Consider the following 17,623-nt stretch of genomic DNA (forward strand, 5'->3'; position numbering starts at 1 on the left):
ATGGGTGAAAGACCTTAATATGAGATAGGAATCCATCAAAATCATTGAGGAGAACACAGGCAGCAACCTCTTCAACATCAGCTGCAGCAAATTCTGTCTAGAACTATTGCCAAACACAAGGGAAGTAAGGGCAAAAATGAACTATTGGGACTTCATCACGATCAAAAGCTTTTGCTCAGCAAAGGAAACAGTCAACAAAACCAAAAGACAACTGACAGAATGGGAGAAGATATTCACAGATGACATATCAGATAAAGGGCTAGTATCCAAAATCTATAAAGAACATATTAAACTCAACACCCAAAGAAGAAAGAATCCAATCAAGAAATGGGCAGAAAACATGAATAGACATTTCTGCAAAGAAGACATCCAGGTGGCCAACAGACATGAAAAACTGCTCAACATCACTCATCATCAGGGAAGTACAAATCAAAACCACAGTGAGATACCACCTGACACCAGTCAGAATGGCTAAAATTAACAAGTTTGGACATAACAGATGTTGACAGGGATGTGGAAGAAAGGGGAACCCTCCTACCCTGTTGGTGGGAATGCAAGCTGGTGCAGCTACTCTGGAAAACAGTATGGATGTTCTTAAAAAAGTTGAAAATAGAACTACCTTACAACCCAGCAATCGCAGTACTGGGTATTTATCCTAAAGATAAAAATGTAGTGATCCGAAGGGGCATGTGCACCCGAATATTTATAGCAGCAATGTCCATAATAGCCAAACTATAGAAAGAACCTAGATGTCCGTCAACAGATCACTGGATAAAGAAGATGTGATATATATATATATACAATGGAATACTATGCAGCCATCAAAAACCTGAAATCTTGCCATTTGCAAAGACATGAATGGAACTAGAGGGTATTATGCTAAGCAAAATAAGTCAATCAGAGAAAGACAATTATCATATGATCTCTGATATGAGGAATTTGAGAGGTGAGGCAGGGGTCGTGGGGGGTAGTGAGGGAAAAAAATGAAACAAGATGGAGGGAGGGAGGGAGACAAACCATAAGAGACTCTTAATCTCATGAATTCCTAACAAACTGAGAGTTTCTAGGTGGTGGGGGGATAGGGATAAGGTGGTTGGGTTATAGACATTGGGGAGGGTATGTGCTATGGTGAGTGCTGTGAAATGTGTAAGCCTGATGATTCACAGACCTGTACCCCTGGGGCAAATAATACATTATATGTTAGTAAGAAAATAATTATTACTGTAAGGTGACTAACAGAACACAAAAAATTAAATTAATTAAATTAAATTCCGCTACAGTGGAAAAAAAGGAAAATGAAGGAAACAATATGTAAAAGAAATAATTATAATCATCATAAAGAAAAATGGGAAAAAGGTCAAGTATGCAAATCCTTACAGTAAGTGAGAATGATCTAAATCTCCCATTAATTAGACAACAAAGATGGGAATATTGAACATAAAAACAAAACCTAACTGTATCTCTTTTATGAATCACTTTTCACTTAGTGGCAATGGAAGAAAATCAAAGTGGGCACAGAGAGATGTTGCAACTGAAGGGAAAGCAGAAACAGGTCTGATGTCACACCATATGGAATTTAAGGTAAAAGGAATAAATAGGATAAAGAATCCCTTCACCGGTATCATCACACATGAAAAAGAAAACATAATGCATGAGGAAGATATAATAGTCCTTTGTCTGCCAAATAAAACAGCTTTTGCCTTGTATATTTACCTGCTACTTTAATTTTTTAATTTAATTTTGATTTAATTTAATTAAATTTAATTAGATTTATTTAATTACAATAAAACCATAATTAAATTAATTATTAATTAAATTTATATAAATATAGATTAATTTTTAATTAAATATAATTTAATTATATAAATTAAAATAAGTTTAATTAATTTATAAATATATAACATATATAATATATAATGCTATTATATATAAAATAATTATATATAATTAATTAATTTAACTTAATTTCATTAATTTAAAAATTAAATTTAAATCTTTTAAAATGTATTTATTTATTTGAGAGAGAGTGCACATGCATGTGAGTGTGATTGGGGGGGAGGGAGAGGGGGAGAGGGAAGGAAAGAATGTCAAATAGACTCCCTGGCTGAACATGAAGCCTGATGTGGGGCTCGATTCCACAACTCTGAGATCATGACCTGAGCAGAAATCAGGAGTCCAATGCTCAGCTGACTGAGCCATCCAGGCGCTCTCCTACAACCTGCTACTTTAAAGAGATAAAATGAAAGATCTGGTAGGATGGAACATAAGGCACAGAAGAATTAAATCACATTATAACCGATAAACTTGGTTTTATAATATCCCTTTGCACACCTCAAAAAGAGAATATATGATTCTGGATATCAGTGGAGTATCAACAACAATCAAGTAAGCTGCTTGCCACCCTCGTAGGGCTATAGAGGAGGTTAAATGAGTCACTTTATGAAAAGCACCAGAAGAGTGCCTCATATGTAGGAAATCCTATAAACATCATTGTCATCACATGCAACCACAAAGAAATGTTTAACAAATTAGAACCAAGTAAAAAGTTTCCCAACCACATCACTTGAGACTAATCCTATTAGGTCTAGTGTTGGCAGAGGGAGACCCCTCCTCTCTTAAGCACTCAAATCCCCACTAGGAGTCTGAAATCTTGAACTGCAGGCTCTTAGGGGAAGAAGATACCAGAGTCAATCTATAATCCCCCACCTCACACAAGAATGCTTCCCAGTGCATCATGATTAGCAACCAATGGGTCTTCATTTGGACATGCCCAGGGCTGGGAGGCTCACTATCTCTCAAAGCACACCCTTCCATCACCAGCTGGAGCTTATATTAGAATGTTCTTCCTTACACTGAACTGCAGTCAGCCTCCTAGAACTGCCATTCTCTTCTGGAGAGTCTGTCATTGTTCACTCATCCATCTGTCCGTCCATCCAATCATCCATCCATCCTTCCACCCATCCATCCATCCATCCGTCCGTCCGTCCGTCCGTCCATCCTTCCTTCCATCCATCCATTTCCTTGATGGTTCAGTAAATACCAGATGCCACTTGTTATGTGTCAGGCACAGTGCCAGGGACTCAGGATATATTGAGGGGGGCACATTCAGACAAGGACTCTGCCTATGAGAGCCCACAGTCTGGTTACTGACAAAGTGAACAACAAAATATCCTGCTTGATTGGGGTTAAGAAAAAAACGTAGGACGCTCAGAGACCATACAGCCTGGGAGCCACACCTGGTCTGAAGGGATCAGGAAAGGCTTCCCTAAAGAAGTGACTCTGTTTTCTGGAAACCAGAGGATAGCCTTGAGCTAACTGGAGTGAAGCTGCATCATTTTCGACCCTGCTACATCCTCTGTCCTCTAGTGTCCTCAATACCCTTGCATTCCTCCTAGGGCCTTCCCTTCTACAGATGCCTGTGCGATGCTCCAAGGGGGGAAAGGTACTCCCCACATGCAGTGTGACTTCCTTTCCATGAATGTCAAACCAACATCAGCTTTTTGGGCAGCACCATCATCTTACTGATGCTGGAATTCTGGTGTTGTGTTTTATATTTTCTATCAGATAAAAAAATCTCATCCCAAAAAAAAAGTATGTAAGAAAAAGGATGCCTTTAGGCAAGAGTCCCTCATGGTGATCCCAGGCTGTGTCTTGGGAGTGTGTAGTTCCTGTATTTTGTGTATTCTTTTTGCATTTTTTAATGATTTTTAAGGGTTTTTTTTCCAGACTCCGGCAAAAACAGAAGACCTTCCTCTGGGGATCCCTGCCTGAATCCTCAAGCCTTCACCCTCAGGCTACTCTTCTGCCCTCCACCCGTCTTCTATACTTGCCTATCATCTGCCCTCCACCCGTCTCCTACACTTGCCTATCATCATGCTGAATCATTTATTTCATAATAAGGCACATCTATTACTATGTGCCAGAGGCTTCTAAGCATTTTATTGTGTACTAACTCACTGAGTCTCATCACAACCCCATGTGAGTGGTGGTATCATCATCCCCATTTTACAGACAAGAATACAGAGGCAGAAGCAGAGCTCCATGCCAGGGGTGGAGGCAAGCCCTCAGCCAGGATACTCTGCTGTCCCTCGCCATCCCCATGGTGCTTGCCCTCTCCCGCATCCCTCTGTGCAGGGCCATGCCTGACCGTGCTAACATCCCCAGAGCCCAGAGAGTCCTGGGAGCTCAGACCAGGCTGTCAAACAAAACCCAATCAACAGTCCTGCCCAATCACCACAAGAGTTTCCGCCCTGTGCGCCTGGCTCCCTTCTCTGTTGCTCTCTGCTAGTTCCCAAGATCCTCCTGCTCAACGGGGAAGACAGAAAGCAAGAAGGAAGGAGACTTTTGCCTTCGCTGACAACTGTTGATATCATGCCATCTGCCCCTAAGTGAGGAGCTCAGCCGCTTCTCTTTCTTTCTCTTTTCAAACATTTCCGGTGATTGGGGAGCTCAGCACTCCTCCTGAAACCCAGCTTTCTGGTCTGGTAAATGGGGGTGATGACACCACCTCAAGAGTCACTGTGACCTTGAAAACGTGTGATATTGAAACCTGCTGAGTGAAAGAAGCTGGTCACGCCCATGATGGATCACACGATTCCATCCAGAGGAAAGGTCCTGATGCACAGATCCAGAGACAGGAAGTGGACGAGTGATTGCCAAGTGATTGCCAAGGCTCGGGTGGTGGGGGGCGGGGAGTTAGAGGTATAGAGGATGACAGCTAAAGCGGACAGAGTTTCTTTTCGAGATGGTAAAAGTGTTCTCCAACTGACTGGGGCGTGGTTGCACATATCCGTGAATATACTAAAAACCATTGACTCCCGCACTTCACTTGGGAGAACTGTAGAGCTTCTGGACTCTATCTCAGCAAAGTCTGGGACATGCTGATGTGGGGCTTGCTATCCCTGTGGTGGAAACAGAAGCCACGAGAAACAAGGAGTGTAGTGCAGACACTATGTCTGCAGAAGAACGAGGCTGTGAAATTAAGGTAAACATGCATTCTGAGAAGGGACAGCAAAGTGAAGCCCAGACCAATGTTCATAAGCTTGCACCTGCCGCAAAGTCAGCAGGGTGGGCTGGGATTCCCCCAGGACCCACCCGACAGCTCAGCCCCATGATAGCTCGTCCAGGGTTCTGCGATCCTGGCATTATCCCTGGTGGTTTCTCAGGAGTTCCGACCACACTTCCAGACTGTGGGTCCCCTGAGTGTCCAAACTTTTGCATCCTTGTCACCGCGCCCACTGGGCTGACTTGAGACATGGAGGCTGCTATTCCTTTCAGAAAAAAATGAATCTCTTTACTTGGCAATCAGAGGAATTGGATTAATAACCCATCATTCCTTCTAAAATTTTTAATAGGTCAATAGTTTGTGTCCCAAAAGAAATTTTCACTTTCTCACACCCAGTAGGTAGAACAGAATATCTCAAATGCTCAAAGAAATGCCTCACAGACCATACCAAGACCACAAAACTTTCTCTGGAAAATGTTAGTGCCCTGAATTCCACAGGCTGGCCCTTTCTCAGCACCCCAGACTTTGAAGGCTGTCACAGAAGCCAAGGCAGAGCTAAGTCAAACCTGTCTTTCCAGCTATGCTTCTAGGGAAAACCTTAGCCCTGGCTAAGGCATTTCTTCTTGGCACCCCAACGGTCTTTCCTCTTGGGACAATTAGCCTCTGGATTCTTTGATGAGCTGAAGCTCATTTGCAAGGATCAGAGTGCTTTGCAAACTGTGTTCACTTGACACGGCTCTCCCAGATCTTCCCTGAAAGGCAACTGGGGTTCTCATTTTACTGACAAGGAAGCAGGGATTCAGAAGGTGAAAGTCCTCGACCTGGAACATGGAACCAAACCTTCCAGGGCCAGCACCATTTCCATTATCTACATACCTCATTTGAATGGTTATGTTATCACGATTGTTTAAAAAGCCACCATTTATTGAACACCTACTATGTGCTCCCTCTATATTGCCACATTTATTCTATCACTACTTGGCATCCAATAGACATCTCAAATGTAACAAGCCCAGGAGAGGAAACTTGATTCTGCATACCCATGCCTGGTCCTCCCTCTGTCTTCCTAATTTTGTGAACTGGCATGACCATTCACCCACTGACTCAGATCCCAATGCTTGGAGTCTTTCTGGAAAGAGGGAGAGAGGGGAGGCAGAGAGAGAGGAAGAGCAGGGGAAGGAGGGGTGGAGAAGGGAAGAGGGCAAGGATAGAAAGAGAAGGGAATGGAGAGGAGTGAGGAAGAAAGGAATAAAGGGAGGAGAAGGGAGGAAGGGAAGAAGGATGGAGGAGAAAAGAAGTGAGGGAGGGACAAAGAACAGATCCTTCCACTATAGGAAAGCATAGGTCAAAATCCATGTGTAATATTTTTTAGCCTGTGTAAATCAATATGCTCAAAATATTTCATGCCCATTTGTTTGTTTGTGTGGGTGTTTGATATGGTGCTGGATTCCCTGCCATTCATGACCCTCCCTGAAACGACCATTTTCAGAACAGGAATTTGGGCAGCCTGGAGTTGTGTCCAGTTTTTCCAAAGGCAAGATGAACTAGACACAGTCCCTGAGCCTAAGAAGCCTAAAATCTTATCCAGATACCGGGCTCCTGATACAAGGTGGAAATTGACAAGGAGTGAAACACTCTGCACAGAGAGAGACACGGAATCCAGTGGGAGCGAGGAGTAGTTCATGGCAGGTAGGGTGGGGAAGATGGCCCTGTACCAGACCTTTGAAGAGATGTGAGTGGGGTGGGGAAGGGATATGTGCTGGGCACCCAGCCTGCACCCAGCCACCAGTCACTCTCCCTCAGCTGAAACTCTGAGGGTGGGCAGATTAAGTCACATGCCCAAGGTCAAGCATGGATAAGGAAAGTCACACTCTAAGGGAAATTTAAATTCAGAACTCAAGAGAATTCAGGTAGAGATGTGTGATGTATTTGGTCTACAGAGAAGGAGATGTACTGGCTCTCTTTCAGACAGCAGCTTTCTCCAGGGCACACTCCCGACTCCCTCCTCCCCTTGACTCCACCAGGTCTATCTCCCTTTCAAGAGCAGAAGCTCCTGGTGGGAGGGGAACCTTCCATCTTGACGTTTCAATCTGTTGCCAGTAGGAATGAGCAAGAGCAAAAGCACCCTCCACTGCCCCAGTGTTGATCCACTTACCCATGACTCCATTCTTCCCAAATGCACGCTTTTGCATGCTTTTAGCATCTACTCTACACCAGACCCCCCCCCGAGGTGGCTCTAGCAATAAGAAAGAAGCATCACAGAGCTACCCTGGGTGGTGGGGGAAGGGCGAAAATCATCAACAAGAATGCTGTCTACGCAGGGCACAATGAGGGGTGGAGTGTGGTCAGCACCTCAGAGAGCAGGGGGAATCAGAAAAGCATCACTGGGGTGGGGTGGGGTGGGGGAACTGTGTGAGGCCCCAGCCCTGTCTTGGAAGGCAGGGCAAAGGGAAGGCACTGGAGGAGGAGGGAACAGAATATGCAAAGTCATGGAGATAGGAAGGAAAGCTGGTGATGGAAACTAAGAGCCTTTCAGACTGGAGCCCAGAATGAGGGCAAAGGAGGGGATAAAATGAGAGGCCCTCTGGGGACTGATCTTAGAACGCCAGGAACGCATAGGATAGGGAGCCTGGCCTCCCTCCTGGGGTCTGTGGACCCGGGGCGGGCATTTCTCAAGAAGAGATGTGAACAGGTTTGTGTAGCTGTAGGTCTTAAGACAGAATGTGTGACAAGAGCCTGAGGGCAGAGAGAGGAGGCTCCTGGACAAACCAGGCTTACCAAAGGAAAAACAAAAGAGAGAGAGAGAAGGAAAGGAGGAGGGGAGAGCCAGAAACGCTGTCAGGGGAGAGGAAGTCACTTTGGCGGTCGCCCGGAGACTCACCACGGAGCCAGCGCGCGCCGGCGTGCGTGTCCTTGGGGCTGATGAGGCGGTGGTGCGCGGAGCTGCGACCCACGTACCACAGCATCCAGACCAGCTGCAGCAGCATGAGCGCCGTAAGGAAGCAGAGCAGGTCGCTCTTGCCCACCCCCGAGGCGTGCACGGCCCAGGCCAGGAGGAGCAGCAGCCCCGCCACGAACACTATCAGCCCGTACTGGCTGCTCAGCGCTTCGGCCAGCTTCTGCGGGACGCTGGAGCGGACGGCGCCCCGCGGAGGGGCCGGGGACGCCGGCGACCCCGCGGACCCCGGGGACGCCGGCGACCCCGCGGACCCCGGGGACCCCGGGGACCCCGGGGCCGGGAGGCGGGGCGATGGGCAGGCCGAGGGCCCCGACGACACACTGCCCAGGGCGCCCCGAGCCGCCGCCGGGGGAGAGACGAGCACCCGCTGGCCCTCGGGCATCCTGGTGAGACCCGCACGGAGTCTGATTCCCGGAGTGGCTGCAGCCGGGAGCCCACCTGTTGCCCCGACCCCTGCCCTTGCCCTGACGCTCTCTGCCAAGCAGCACCCCTCTCCCGATCCCCTCCGACGCCTGCCCTTCCAGTTAGTTGTTGCCCCTCTGCCTTCGGCCAAGATGCACGCGTGTCCGCTTACCACCGTCCCCCACCCCGCTGACCCGCGCTCACCCCAGTTTCTTCCTTGCGCTCCTGAGTGCGCACTGCCCACTGTCCCTGACTTTGTCAAGACCAGGGCAGCCCTCCAGCCCACTCCGCGACCCACTCTGACCGCTCCCCCACCCCACCCCCAAGCCTGGGACCCGGGCCAGCCCCCTTCCGCGATGTCCGCGAGTCCTCCTGCTCCGCTGCCAGCTGCGCGGACGCCCGCCCACCCAGCCCTGCCCCGGCTTCGAGAAAGCTGGTTAGTGACAGGTGCCTCTTGCCGCCTCCAGGGTGGCAGTGAAGGATGAGGGGTCACCCTGAGCCCGCCGCTGCCAGTAGGCCCGCGGGGGAGAGGGAGGCGTGGTTGCGGTCCAGCTGGGCGCCTGGCGGTCCTCAGGTGGGAGCCCTGCTCAGGCTGTCCCCGAGCCGCTGAGTCGCTGAGTCGCTGACCGTAGAGGTCTAGGTGAGCCTAAAAGTGTCCCTGTGCCTGAGTCTTGTCTGTCTGTCGGGCCTCCACCCTGTGCCTTTCTGCAGTATGTTTTCTCTATGTCTGGCTGGCTGTCTTTGGGGTGTGTCTACTAGGGGCGGGAGGGAAGGTGTCACAGCACGCGTCCCTAGATCTATGAATAGGGGGACGGGGTGTCTTTTTGTTTGTGTCTATGTCCGTCTGGTGTACCTGTGTGTCTTCCAGGAGATGCCCAGATGGAGACAAGACAGAGGTTACTTCCCAAGAAAAGAGATCACCTCTGTCCCTCTTCCGAGGGAGCAGGAAACTGCTTTTGCACCGAGCAGCACTGGGAGTGGGAGCTGACGTTGCCCCTGGAACTGTGGCGTCCCCCTCAGCAGTCACCCCCTCCCTCAAATCGGTGGGAGATCCAAAGCTGAAGTGAACCCATCAGCCAGGATGTCCCACTCAGATGTTGCTAAAGAGGAGATTCCCACCACCACCCCCCAGCTTTCTGCAAAAGGGCAGATGTGGCTGACTGCTGAGAGAAAATTCATTCATTCATTTACACTTATTTATCCAATGCTAATGTTTTGGCAGGCTCTGTTCTAGGTGCTGGGACAGTCCTCAAGGACCCAACATTCTAGCAGAAATGTGCTGAATATTTAAGTATTTATCACGAATACCCTGGGAAGCTGGGGAGCATCGAATGTGAGATTCAGCTCTGCCTTCTAGGAAACATGGCCCCACAGGGGTGACAGCAAGCAGCCCCTGGGAGCAGGGGTGTCTGGAGGGGAGGGTGGATGAGCCTGGATTCTGCCAGGAAAGGTGAGAAGTTTCCAGAGGTGGCAGCACAAGCCCAGTCTTTCTACCTAGGAGTAGCAACTCAGCAACTCGCCAGGCCACATAGGCCAGGGCAGGGAGGTGATCCAGAAAGAGGGTGGAGCTTGTGCACAGAAATGGGTGTGAACAGCCCAGAAGCTTAAGACTTGCCTTGCAGCTGGGTTTCCCCAGACCAAAGCCAGGCAGATTCTCGGTAACTAAAGCAAGGAGTTAATGAACGTGCAAATGAATGGATGGTACGTGAAGAAGCCAGGTGTGGGTCTCACCCAACCAATAGGTTATGGGCCTCAGCCCTGCACCTGCCCCACTGGGCTCTATCCCCTTGCCTTGTTTCATTTTCCTCCTTAGCTCACAACGTTACCTAGAATGTGTGTACATTTGTGACCTCTCTCCCTGTAACGAAAACTCCATGAGAAGGACATTGCCCATCTTGTCCACAGCTTTATCTCCAGCATGTACAACTGTGGGGACCAGCATATCATAGGTGTTCAATAAATATGTGTTGAATGTGTCCCCCAAAAGATGTTGAAGTCCTAGCCCCCAATACCTGTGAATGTGACCTTATTTGGAAATGATTGAGTTGAGGCCATTAGGGTGAGCCCTAATCCAATATGAGGGTGGCCTTACAAAAAGGGGAAATTGAAGACAGACACCTATAGAGATGATGTGAAGATACAGAAAGAATGCCATCTACAAGCCAAAGAACACCAAAGACCGCCAGAAACTAGGAGAGAGGTCTGGAATGGACATCCCAAGCTCGAACTTCTAGTCTGGGGAATTTTGAGATAACATCTATGTTGTTTAAACCATCCAGTTGGTGGTCTTTTTTTATGGCAGCCCCAGGAAACTAAAACACCAGACTTATTCCTTCTGGGGCCCCCTGTGGGCTTGTCCAGCATTCCATCTCTCTACTCCCCACGCTGTAGACTATCATTAATGGTCTTTCCAACACTGAGCTTCCCAAAGGCAAGAACTAGAACTGATCCACTCTGCTCTCTAGCACCCAGCCTGTGTTTTTATCATGCATTGGAAAATGTGTGTTGAATACCTCCCAAGTGCTGGGTACAAGGCTGGGGACAGCCTGGGGACAACAAAGCGAAGCCCATAGTTTGTGCCAAATGCCACGGGACCCTGGGAGGGAAAGAAAGAGAGGGAGAAGTGAGGGAGGGAGGGCTTAGTCCCTGGCAGATGGCAGGAACTCATGAACGCCCCAGGCTCCCATAAAATCCACCTTTGCTTTCCTTTTGATTTTATAAGGCACATCAATTCATTCTTCTTTTTTATACATCAGTTCAAGTCAGCATGGATTTGTAGGGAAAACAGTCTCAAGCAGTGGGTAGGTGGGTGAGTTCTAATGCTGGAATGCAAGGTTTGATCCCCGGATCCATCATTTCCTGCTTGTGACCTTGGGCTGGTTACTAACCCTCACTGTGCCTCAATTTCCTCATCTGTAAAATGAAGCTCTTCACAGTAAACATTGTCCAGGTTCTAGGAGGACAAAATAGACTGATGCATATAAAGTATTTTGGAACGTGCCTGCCAACCAGTATAACTCAGAGACTTTGGTATTTACTGAGCACCTACTATGTGCAGGACACTGAGCCGAGGCTGTGTAGGACAGGTGGCCAGCTGGCCGTCATACCCATGCTCCCCTTCCACAATGTGGGATTGTCACTGGGAAGTGGCTGTCAAGCCAGGGCCTCTAATTCCCAGGGCCCCTTGTACCTAGGTGGACCCAGGGAACTAAGTTCTGGTCGGTGGGGAGCAGGCAGAAGTGAGGACACCTCCACCCCAGAGCCCCCTTGGGAATCCGGGGTTCAAAATGGCAGTGTCCATCAGGCTGGGCCCCCCAGGGAGGGGCAAAGTGGATTCTTGCTGCTGAATTGGGGCCTCTGTGAGAAGTCAACTTCTGTTGTGCCAAGCCACTATGATTACTCCATTCACTGTTAGAGCAGCTAGCCCTACATTTACTCCTATAGAACACAGAGAAAGATAACATGCACTCCCCATCTGATGAGCAACTGGGGCTCCCTTTTCTGGGCTAACTCAACCCCCTTTATTAAGCAATGAAATGGGGCACTTGTGTGACTCAGTCAGTTAAGAGTCTGCCTTCAAGTCAGGTCATGATCCCGGGGTCCTGGGATCAAGTCCCATATTGGGTTCCCTGCTTGCTGGGGAGTCTGCTTCTCCCTCTCCCTCTGCCTATAGCTCTGCCTACCTGTGTGCTTGCTCTCTCTCTCACCCTGTCACTTAAATAAAATAAAAATCTTTAAAATTTTTTAAAAAAAGAAGAAACAAAATATAAGTTTCTGGACCCAGAAGAGAGACACTGAAGTCTGTGCCTTTAACTCTGTACTCAAGACAATACTCAATGTTCAGAGACTTACCCATCTTCCTGCCTTCCACTTCAAAGGTCTGAGCCCTAGAGGACCCTCCATCATTCACCCTGCCCCCAGCTCGGTGGTGAGAAACCATGAGCCCCAATGGCATCCAGGCCCCTGGCTTTGGCCTCCTAACTACATGTTACCCCCACCCACGTTCCACTGATCACACGCTCCTCTCCGTAAAGGACCAGGCAGCTGCTTTCTGCGGGCAGTTCAGTGCCACACAGACAGCGGTGAGACACACTGCCCCCGAGACAGGGACTCCCCAGTTTCAGCGAGGATGCTGGGCTTCCAGAGGGACAGAGCCAGCTGGCAGAGTGCTAAACTGCCACAGACAACACAAGCCACAGGACCCAGCACCCAGTAGAAGGCATCGCCCCCGGTCACCTTGTATGGTGGCTACAGAATCCCAGTTTCTAAAAATAAAAGAGGGGAGCGATGTTAACCAATTTTCTAGGGTGACTATTACAAGGTGCTTAAAACAACAAATTCATTATCTCACAGTTCTGGGGCCCCAAGGTTGGTAACCAGGTGTCAGCAGAGACCCGATCCCCCTAAGGGGCCGAGGGCTCCTTCCTTGTCTCTTCTAGCTTCCGGTGCCTGTTCCTAATCCTTAGTGCCCCTTAGCCTCCAGCTGCATAACCCTGCCCCTGTCATTGTCACATGGCCATCTTCCCTCTGCATCTGTCTCTCTCCTCTTTGTGTAAGGATGCCAGTAATACTGAATTAAGGGTACACCCTACTTTAGCATGACCTCAGCTTAACTTACTTTGTTGTCACATCTGCAAAGAGGGTCACATTCACAGGTACCAAGGGTTAGGACCGCAGCATAACTTTGGGGGGTGGGAGGCACAATTCAAGCCATGCATTATTCCATCTGTATCACTGGAAAATCTCCAGGTAAGGGAAACAGAGATCTATGTCGACTCATTACAAGAGAGAATCAAACCCTCTCACTCAGTGTCCCAAACCTGAGCCCGTTCACAGACCTGGGGTCCTCAAATGAAAAGGGGGTTGGGTCCCCTTGAGAAAAGCCCTTGGCACATCACCACGGATACCCTGTGACTCTTCCTCTGAGCCTTCCCCTAAAGGACATGCAGCATGATGGCGCGGTGGCCATTCACCCGGAAGAGGTCACTACTGGGTCTATTTTCTTGACTTTTCCTCTTGAAATAATGTTAGATTTACAGAAGAGTTGCAAAGATAGTATCGGTGTTTCGATGTCCCCTTCGCCCAGCTCCCCACACCTCCTGCTAATATCATACACCCTAGGACCTTTGTCTAAACTGAGAAATTAACATTGATACCGAAGTACTAGCTAAGCTGCAGTCTTTATTAGGATTTAACTTCTTTTTCCGCTACTATCATTCTTTTCTATGCAGATCCTTTGGGAAGCACTAGAATGGGCTCTGGCTGGATGGGAAGTCCTGGGCACTGGGTTAAGTCCATGGTCGGGGGTCAGCAAGATTGTGGTGTGTAAGACTGATCATGGACAAGCCAGCAGAAGTGGCACGGGGAGAAAAGGCAAACTCACCTTCGGCGTCCATGTCTCTTCTAGGGAGGACAAATCTCTGTTCCCTCCATGATGGAAGGGATCTGATGTGATCAAATGTCCACCAGGCAGGTCTTCCCAGGGAAAGGCAGCTCAGTGATGGCGTCTGCTATCAGCAGCAAGTTCTACCACAACCCAATCACCCACCCAACTTAGGGGCGCATAGTGACCATTTTGTTGTGCCCATGGATCTGGGGTCAGAATTTGCAGGGGACATGGGGGAAGCAGGCTGCTTTTTCCTTTGCTCTACGGTGTTCAGGCCCTTATCGGGGAAGATGAGAGCAGCTGCAGATGGCTTGATGGCCAGGGCTGAAACCCCTGAAGGTTTCATTCACATTCTGGCACCTGAATGAACCCAAAGGTTGGGCTCAGCTGGGTTCCCCACACACCCTCTGCATGTGGCTTGAACCTGCCATGGCTTTACAGCTGGGCTTTGAAAGGGAGCATCCCAGGAGGGAACACCTGGATGGCAAGCGCTCCAAGAGACCCAGCAGAAGCCGAATGGCCTTTACGACCCAGCCTTAGAAGCCACACAGCGTCCTTTCTGGCGTACTCTGTTGGTGAAGGTAGTCCCAAGGCCATCTGGATTCAAGGGAAGGAAGAAATGACCGAAATTTAGAATGCTCTTTTCAGATCATCACAGCAGGGTCTGCACTGAGTGCTGGTATCCTCCAGGTCAGCCTTGGGGAGAGGCTTCTGTGTTGCTGAGCACTGGCCCAACCCTGCCCCTCCTGCCACCACCATCCTCGTACACGGGCCGTTGAGCAAACGTGGCTAGGCAGAGGCTGGCCAACCCCCTCCTCTCTACGGGATGCTGTGGGTGCACATCTGTGTGACTTCTGCTTCACTCTGAATCCATGTTGACAGGCCCCTCCATGTATTCCTCCCCAAACCTCTTGGTCACTCAGCTTCCAGTTCTTTCCACATCACGGACCATCTAGCCAAACCGGTAGCCTGTTGACCAACCATCCTTGAATTCACGGAGATTTGCATTCTGGACATCTCCCAGTCCAGGCAAGGCGGCCAACCAAATGTAGCACTTAGCGTTCAGCCCGCTGGGAGGATTTTCCTTCACCACCTTCCCTCCAAGGGCCCCTCTGGGTGGGGCCGTGGCGTTGCAGCTGTCTACGTGGTCGGACATCCTATCAGAACCACCTGTAAACTCAGCCCGAGCTACTTCTCATCCATCATGAGAAACTCCCCAGGGAACTACAGGTGTAGTTTAAAGTAAAGGAGACAACACAGCAGGAATGGATCTCAAAGGCCCCTGAGCCACTGTACAGGCAACGTACTCATGGTCTCCCGCCCCGCTCAAGTTCAAGTTTTACATACTATTTCTACTCGGCAGTGTATTACCGCTGTGCCTGCCCAACCTTATGTTGGGCGGCTCAGAGGACACCCAGTTCATGCCATAGGTAGGTGTCCATTTCCCAAGATCAGGTCCTTCCCCTTCAGGCCCTGACTCTGGTGGATGAGATTTCCCAGACTGAGAAGTCAGCTGCCTGGAATACTCTCCCACAATGAAGTCCTGAGCCTGATCCTTAGTGATATCTACCCTCTAGCTCCAGGAGGTAAAGATTTCTTTAAATGCCCTGAGAAGACCTCCTAGTTCTCATTGTTTGCAAATTATTCTAGTGAAAAGAGCTCCAGCTGAGACAGAAAAGGACAGCACAAAATAAAGAGCCCTCAGGACCTCAAAAGTTTTCTGGACAGGAAGCAGACTGAAAATGTTGCTGAATTCCAAACTGACACAGGGGGTGAGATAGGGCCCAGAGGGTAGAGCTTAAAGCGTTGACAGGTCCTTGGAAGTGGTCCCTGTCCCTAATTAAGTGGGGGAGGGAACATGCTCCCAGCTGGATTTCAAAACTTCTATGGACTGGTGACTGCATGCCTTGCTCACCCCTTTCTGAATGGGCAGGTTACCTCGGGCAGCCCATGCCTGCCTGGCCACTGTAGGTTCTGTGCGTAATTGACCGGTAGCTTGCCTGTGAAGGTGTTCGGGTCAAGGTCCCTGCACTTGAGCAACATGCCAGCACCTGTGTTGATTTAGATGATGAGATCCTGGAGTGCCTGCCTGTGTCTGGTGCTGATTACAGGACGAGGCTCCCCAGGGTTTCTGGCTTTTGCATGGGGGCGGGATACAGACTATGTGTGGCCAGAGACCGGGGCAATTTTAAAACATGGCCCACACATTCCTTAACCTTTAGGATGGGGGAAGCTATGCCCCCCTTGAATCTGGGGTCTGTGGCTACTTGAACAGTTCCTGAGCCCAGGTTTTAGTGAGAGCTCCCATCTCCTATCTCTGGGACACGGGGGTGGGCAGAACGATGTCCCCAAACAGGTCCCCGCCCTGATCCCTGGAAGCTACTGACGCTGTTGCTTTACATGCCCAAAGAACACTGAAGATGAATTAAGGGCTTTAAAATAGGGAGTAGATCTGGGGTTGCCCAGGAGAGCCTGGTGTAATCACACAGGCCCTTCAGCAGGAGGGGAAGGCGGAAGAGGGGGTCAGGGCGATAGGATGAGGAAGGGGAGGCAGGAGAGATGTGAAGCCTGGATGGAGGGAGAGCGACATGAGGCCATAAACACAGGTGCCTCTAGGAGCTGGGAACGGCCTCGCTGACAGCCAGCTCAGAATAGGGAGCTCAGTCCTAGAACTGCAAGGAATTGAACTCTGCTAACCACCTGGAAGTACAGGTAATGGTCCCCCCCACCTCCCCCGGAGCCTCCAAAGAGGACCACAGCCCTGCCCGCATCTGAGACCTATACCAGACTGCAAAGGACAGAGCTGTGAAATAATCAATTTCTGTTGTTTTTAGCTGCTGTGTGTGGCCATTTGTTACAGCAGGAACTGAAAACTGAATACGCAAGCTTCACCTTTGGATTGGAGCTCCTCTGCGGGGAGGAAACCCCGGCTGCTCCATGGAGGAGGGCCCTGGGAAGAGAAATGGGCACGAAGAACGACCTCGCCAATGCCGAGCGACCCTCCTTGGAAGGTCCAGACAGCCGATCGAGTCCCCCCTAGGTAGAGTGCAAACAAGCTGTTCCTGCAAATTCCTGTTCAGACTTCAGATTCGTGAACAAAACCACAGTGGTGGTGGTTTTAAGCCCAAGCGTGTCGTGTGGCTTGTCACGCAGCAACAGACAACCGAAACACAGAGATATGGAGAGGAGATGTGCGCTGGGAGTCCCAGGCCTTTTGTGCTGGTCACCGTGACAGGAATAAAGGGATCATGAGAAGAGTTTGGATGGTTCCGAGAGAGACGTGGTGCTCAGGTGAGTGGTGGAGGACCGTGGGGGAGCAGTGGCTGAACTGGGGGGGGGGGTCACTTCTGCCACTGGAGGCCTGTAGGCCAGGTGGCACCCAATTCCTGAGGTCCCTTTGGACTCCTTTATATTGTAAACATAAGGAAACACTCTTCTGCAAATCTATGTTGTAACACACTTTTTTAAAATAAGGAGCATGGCTGGAGATCATGAGCTCAGGGCGCCCTTTGGTGGTGGTATGCCATAAGGGGGACGGAAGAAAATGGTCAGTAACTGCAGGAGCATGAGGGAACCCAGCTCGGGGTGTGTGTTCAGAGAAGGGAAACAGGACAACAGATCTGTGTGCGTGTCAGAATGATGCATCTCAAGGCACAAAAAATATGCCCCAAGTGAGCTATTACAAGGTTTGCAAAAGCAGCTAATGCAAAAGCTAGCTGCTCACGCTGCTTTACAAATAGAGCAGCTGCCCCTCCCCCTTCTGCCCAAATGGACAAATCGTGGTCCTCAACTTGGAGACTTGAGTTGGAGACTCAGGCGAGATGAGCTTCACAGCCAGTCAATTCTCCTCTTCAACTCCCCACCATACTCG

General features: G+C 49.6%; 1 protein-coding gene across 1 annotated transcript in view; it reads right to left on the reverse strand.

The window, feature by feature from the left end:
- Positions 1-8,346, reverse strand: part of OTOP1 (otopetrin 1) — a 33,376-nt gene extending 25,030 nt beyond the window's left edge. Inside the window, exon 1 of the mRNA XM_032852455.1 lies at positions 7,887-8,346. Within this exon, the coding sequence (XP_032708346.1) occupies positions 7,887-8,346 (460 nt within the window). The remainder of the gene's footprint in view (positions 1-7,886) is intronic.
- Positions 8,347-17,623: the final 9,277 nt, after the last annotated feature.

Source organism: Lontra canadensis, unplaced genomic scaffold (assembly GCF_010015895.1).
Source record: "Lontra canadensis isolate GAN:19392208 unplaced genomic scaffold, GSC_riverotter_1.0 scaffold1, whole genome shotgun sequence".
Taxonomy (NCBI): domain Eukaryota; kingdom Metazoa; phylum Chordata; class Mammalia; order Carnivora; family Mustelidae; genus Lontra; species Lontra canadensis.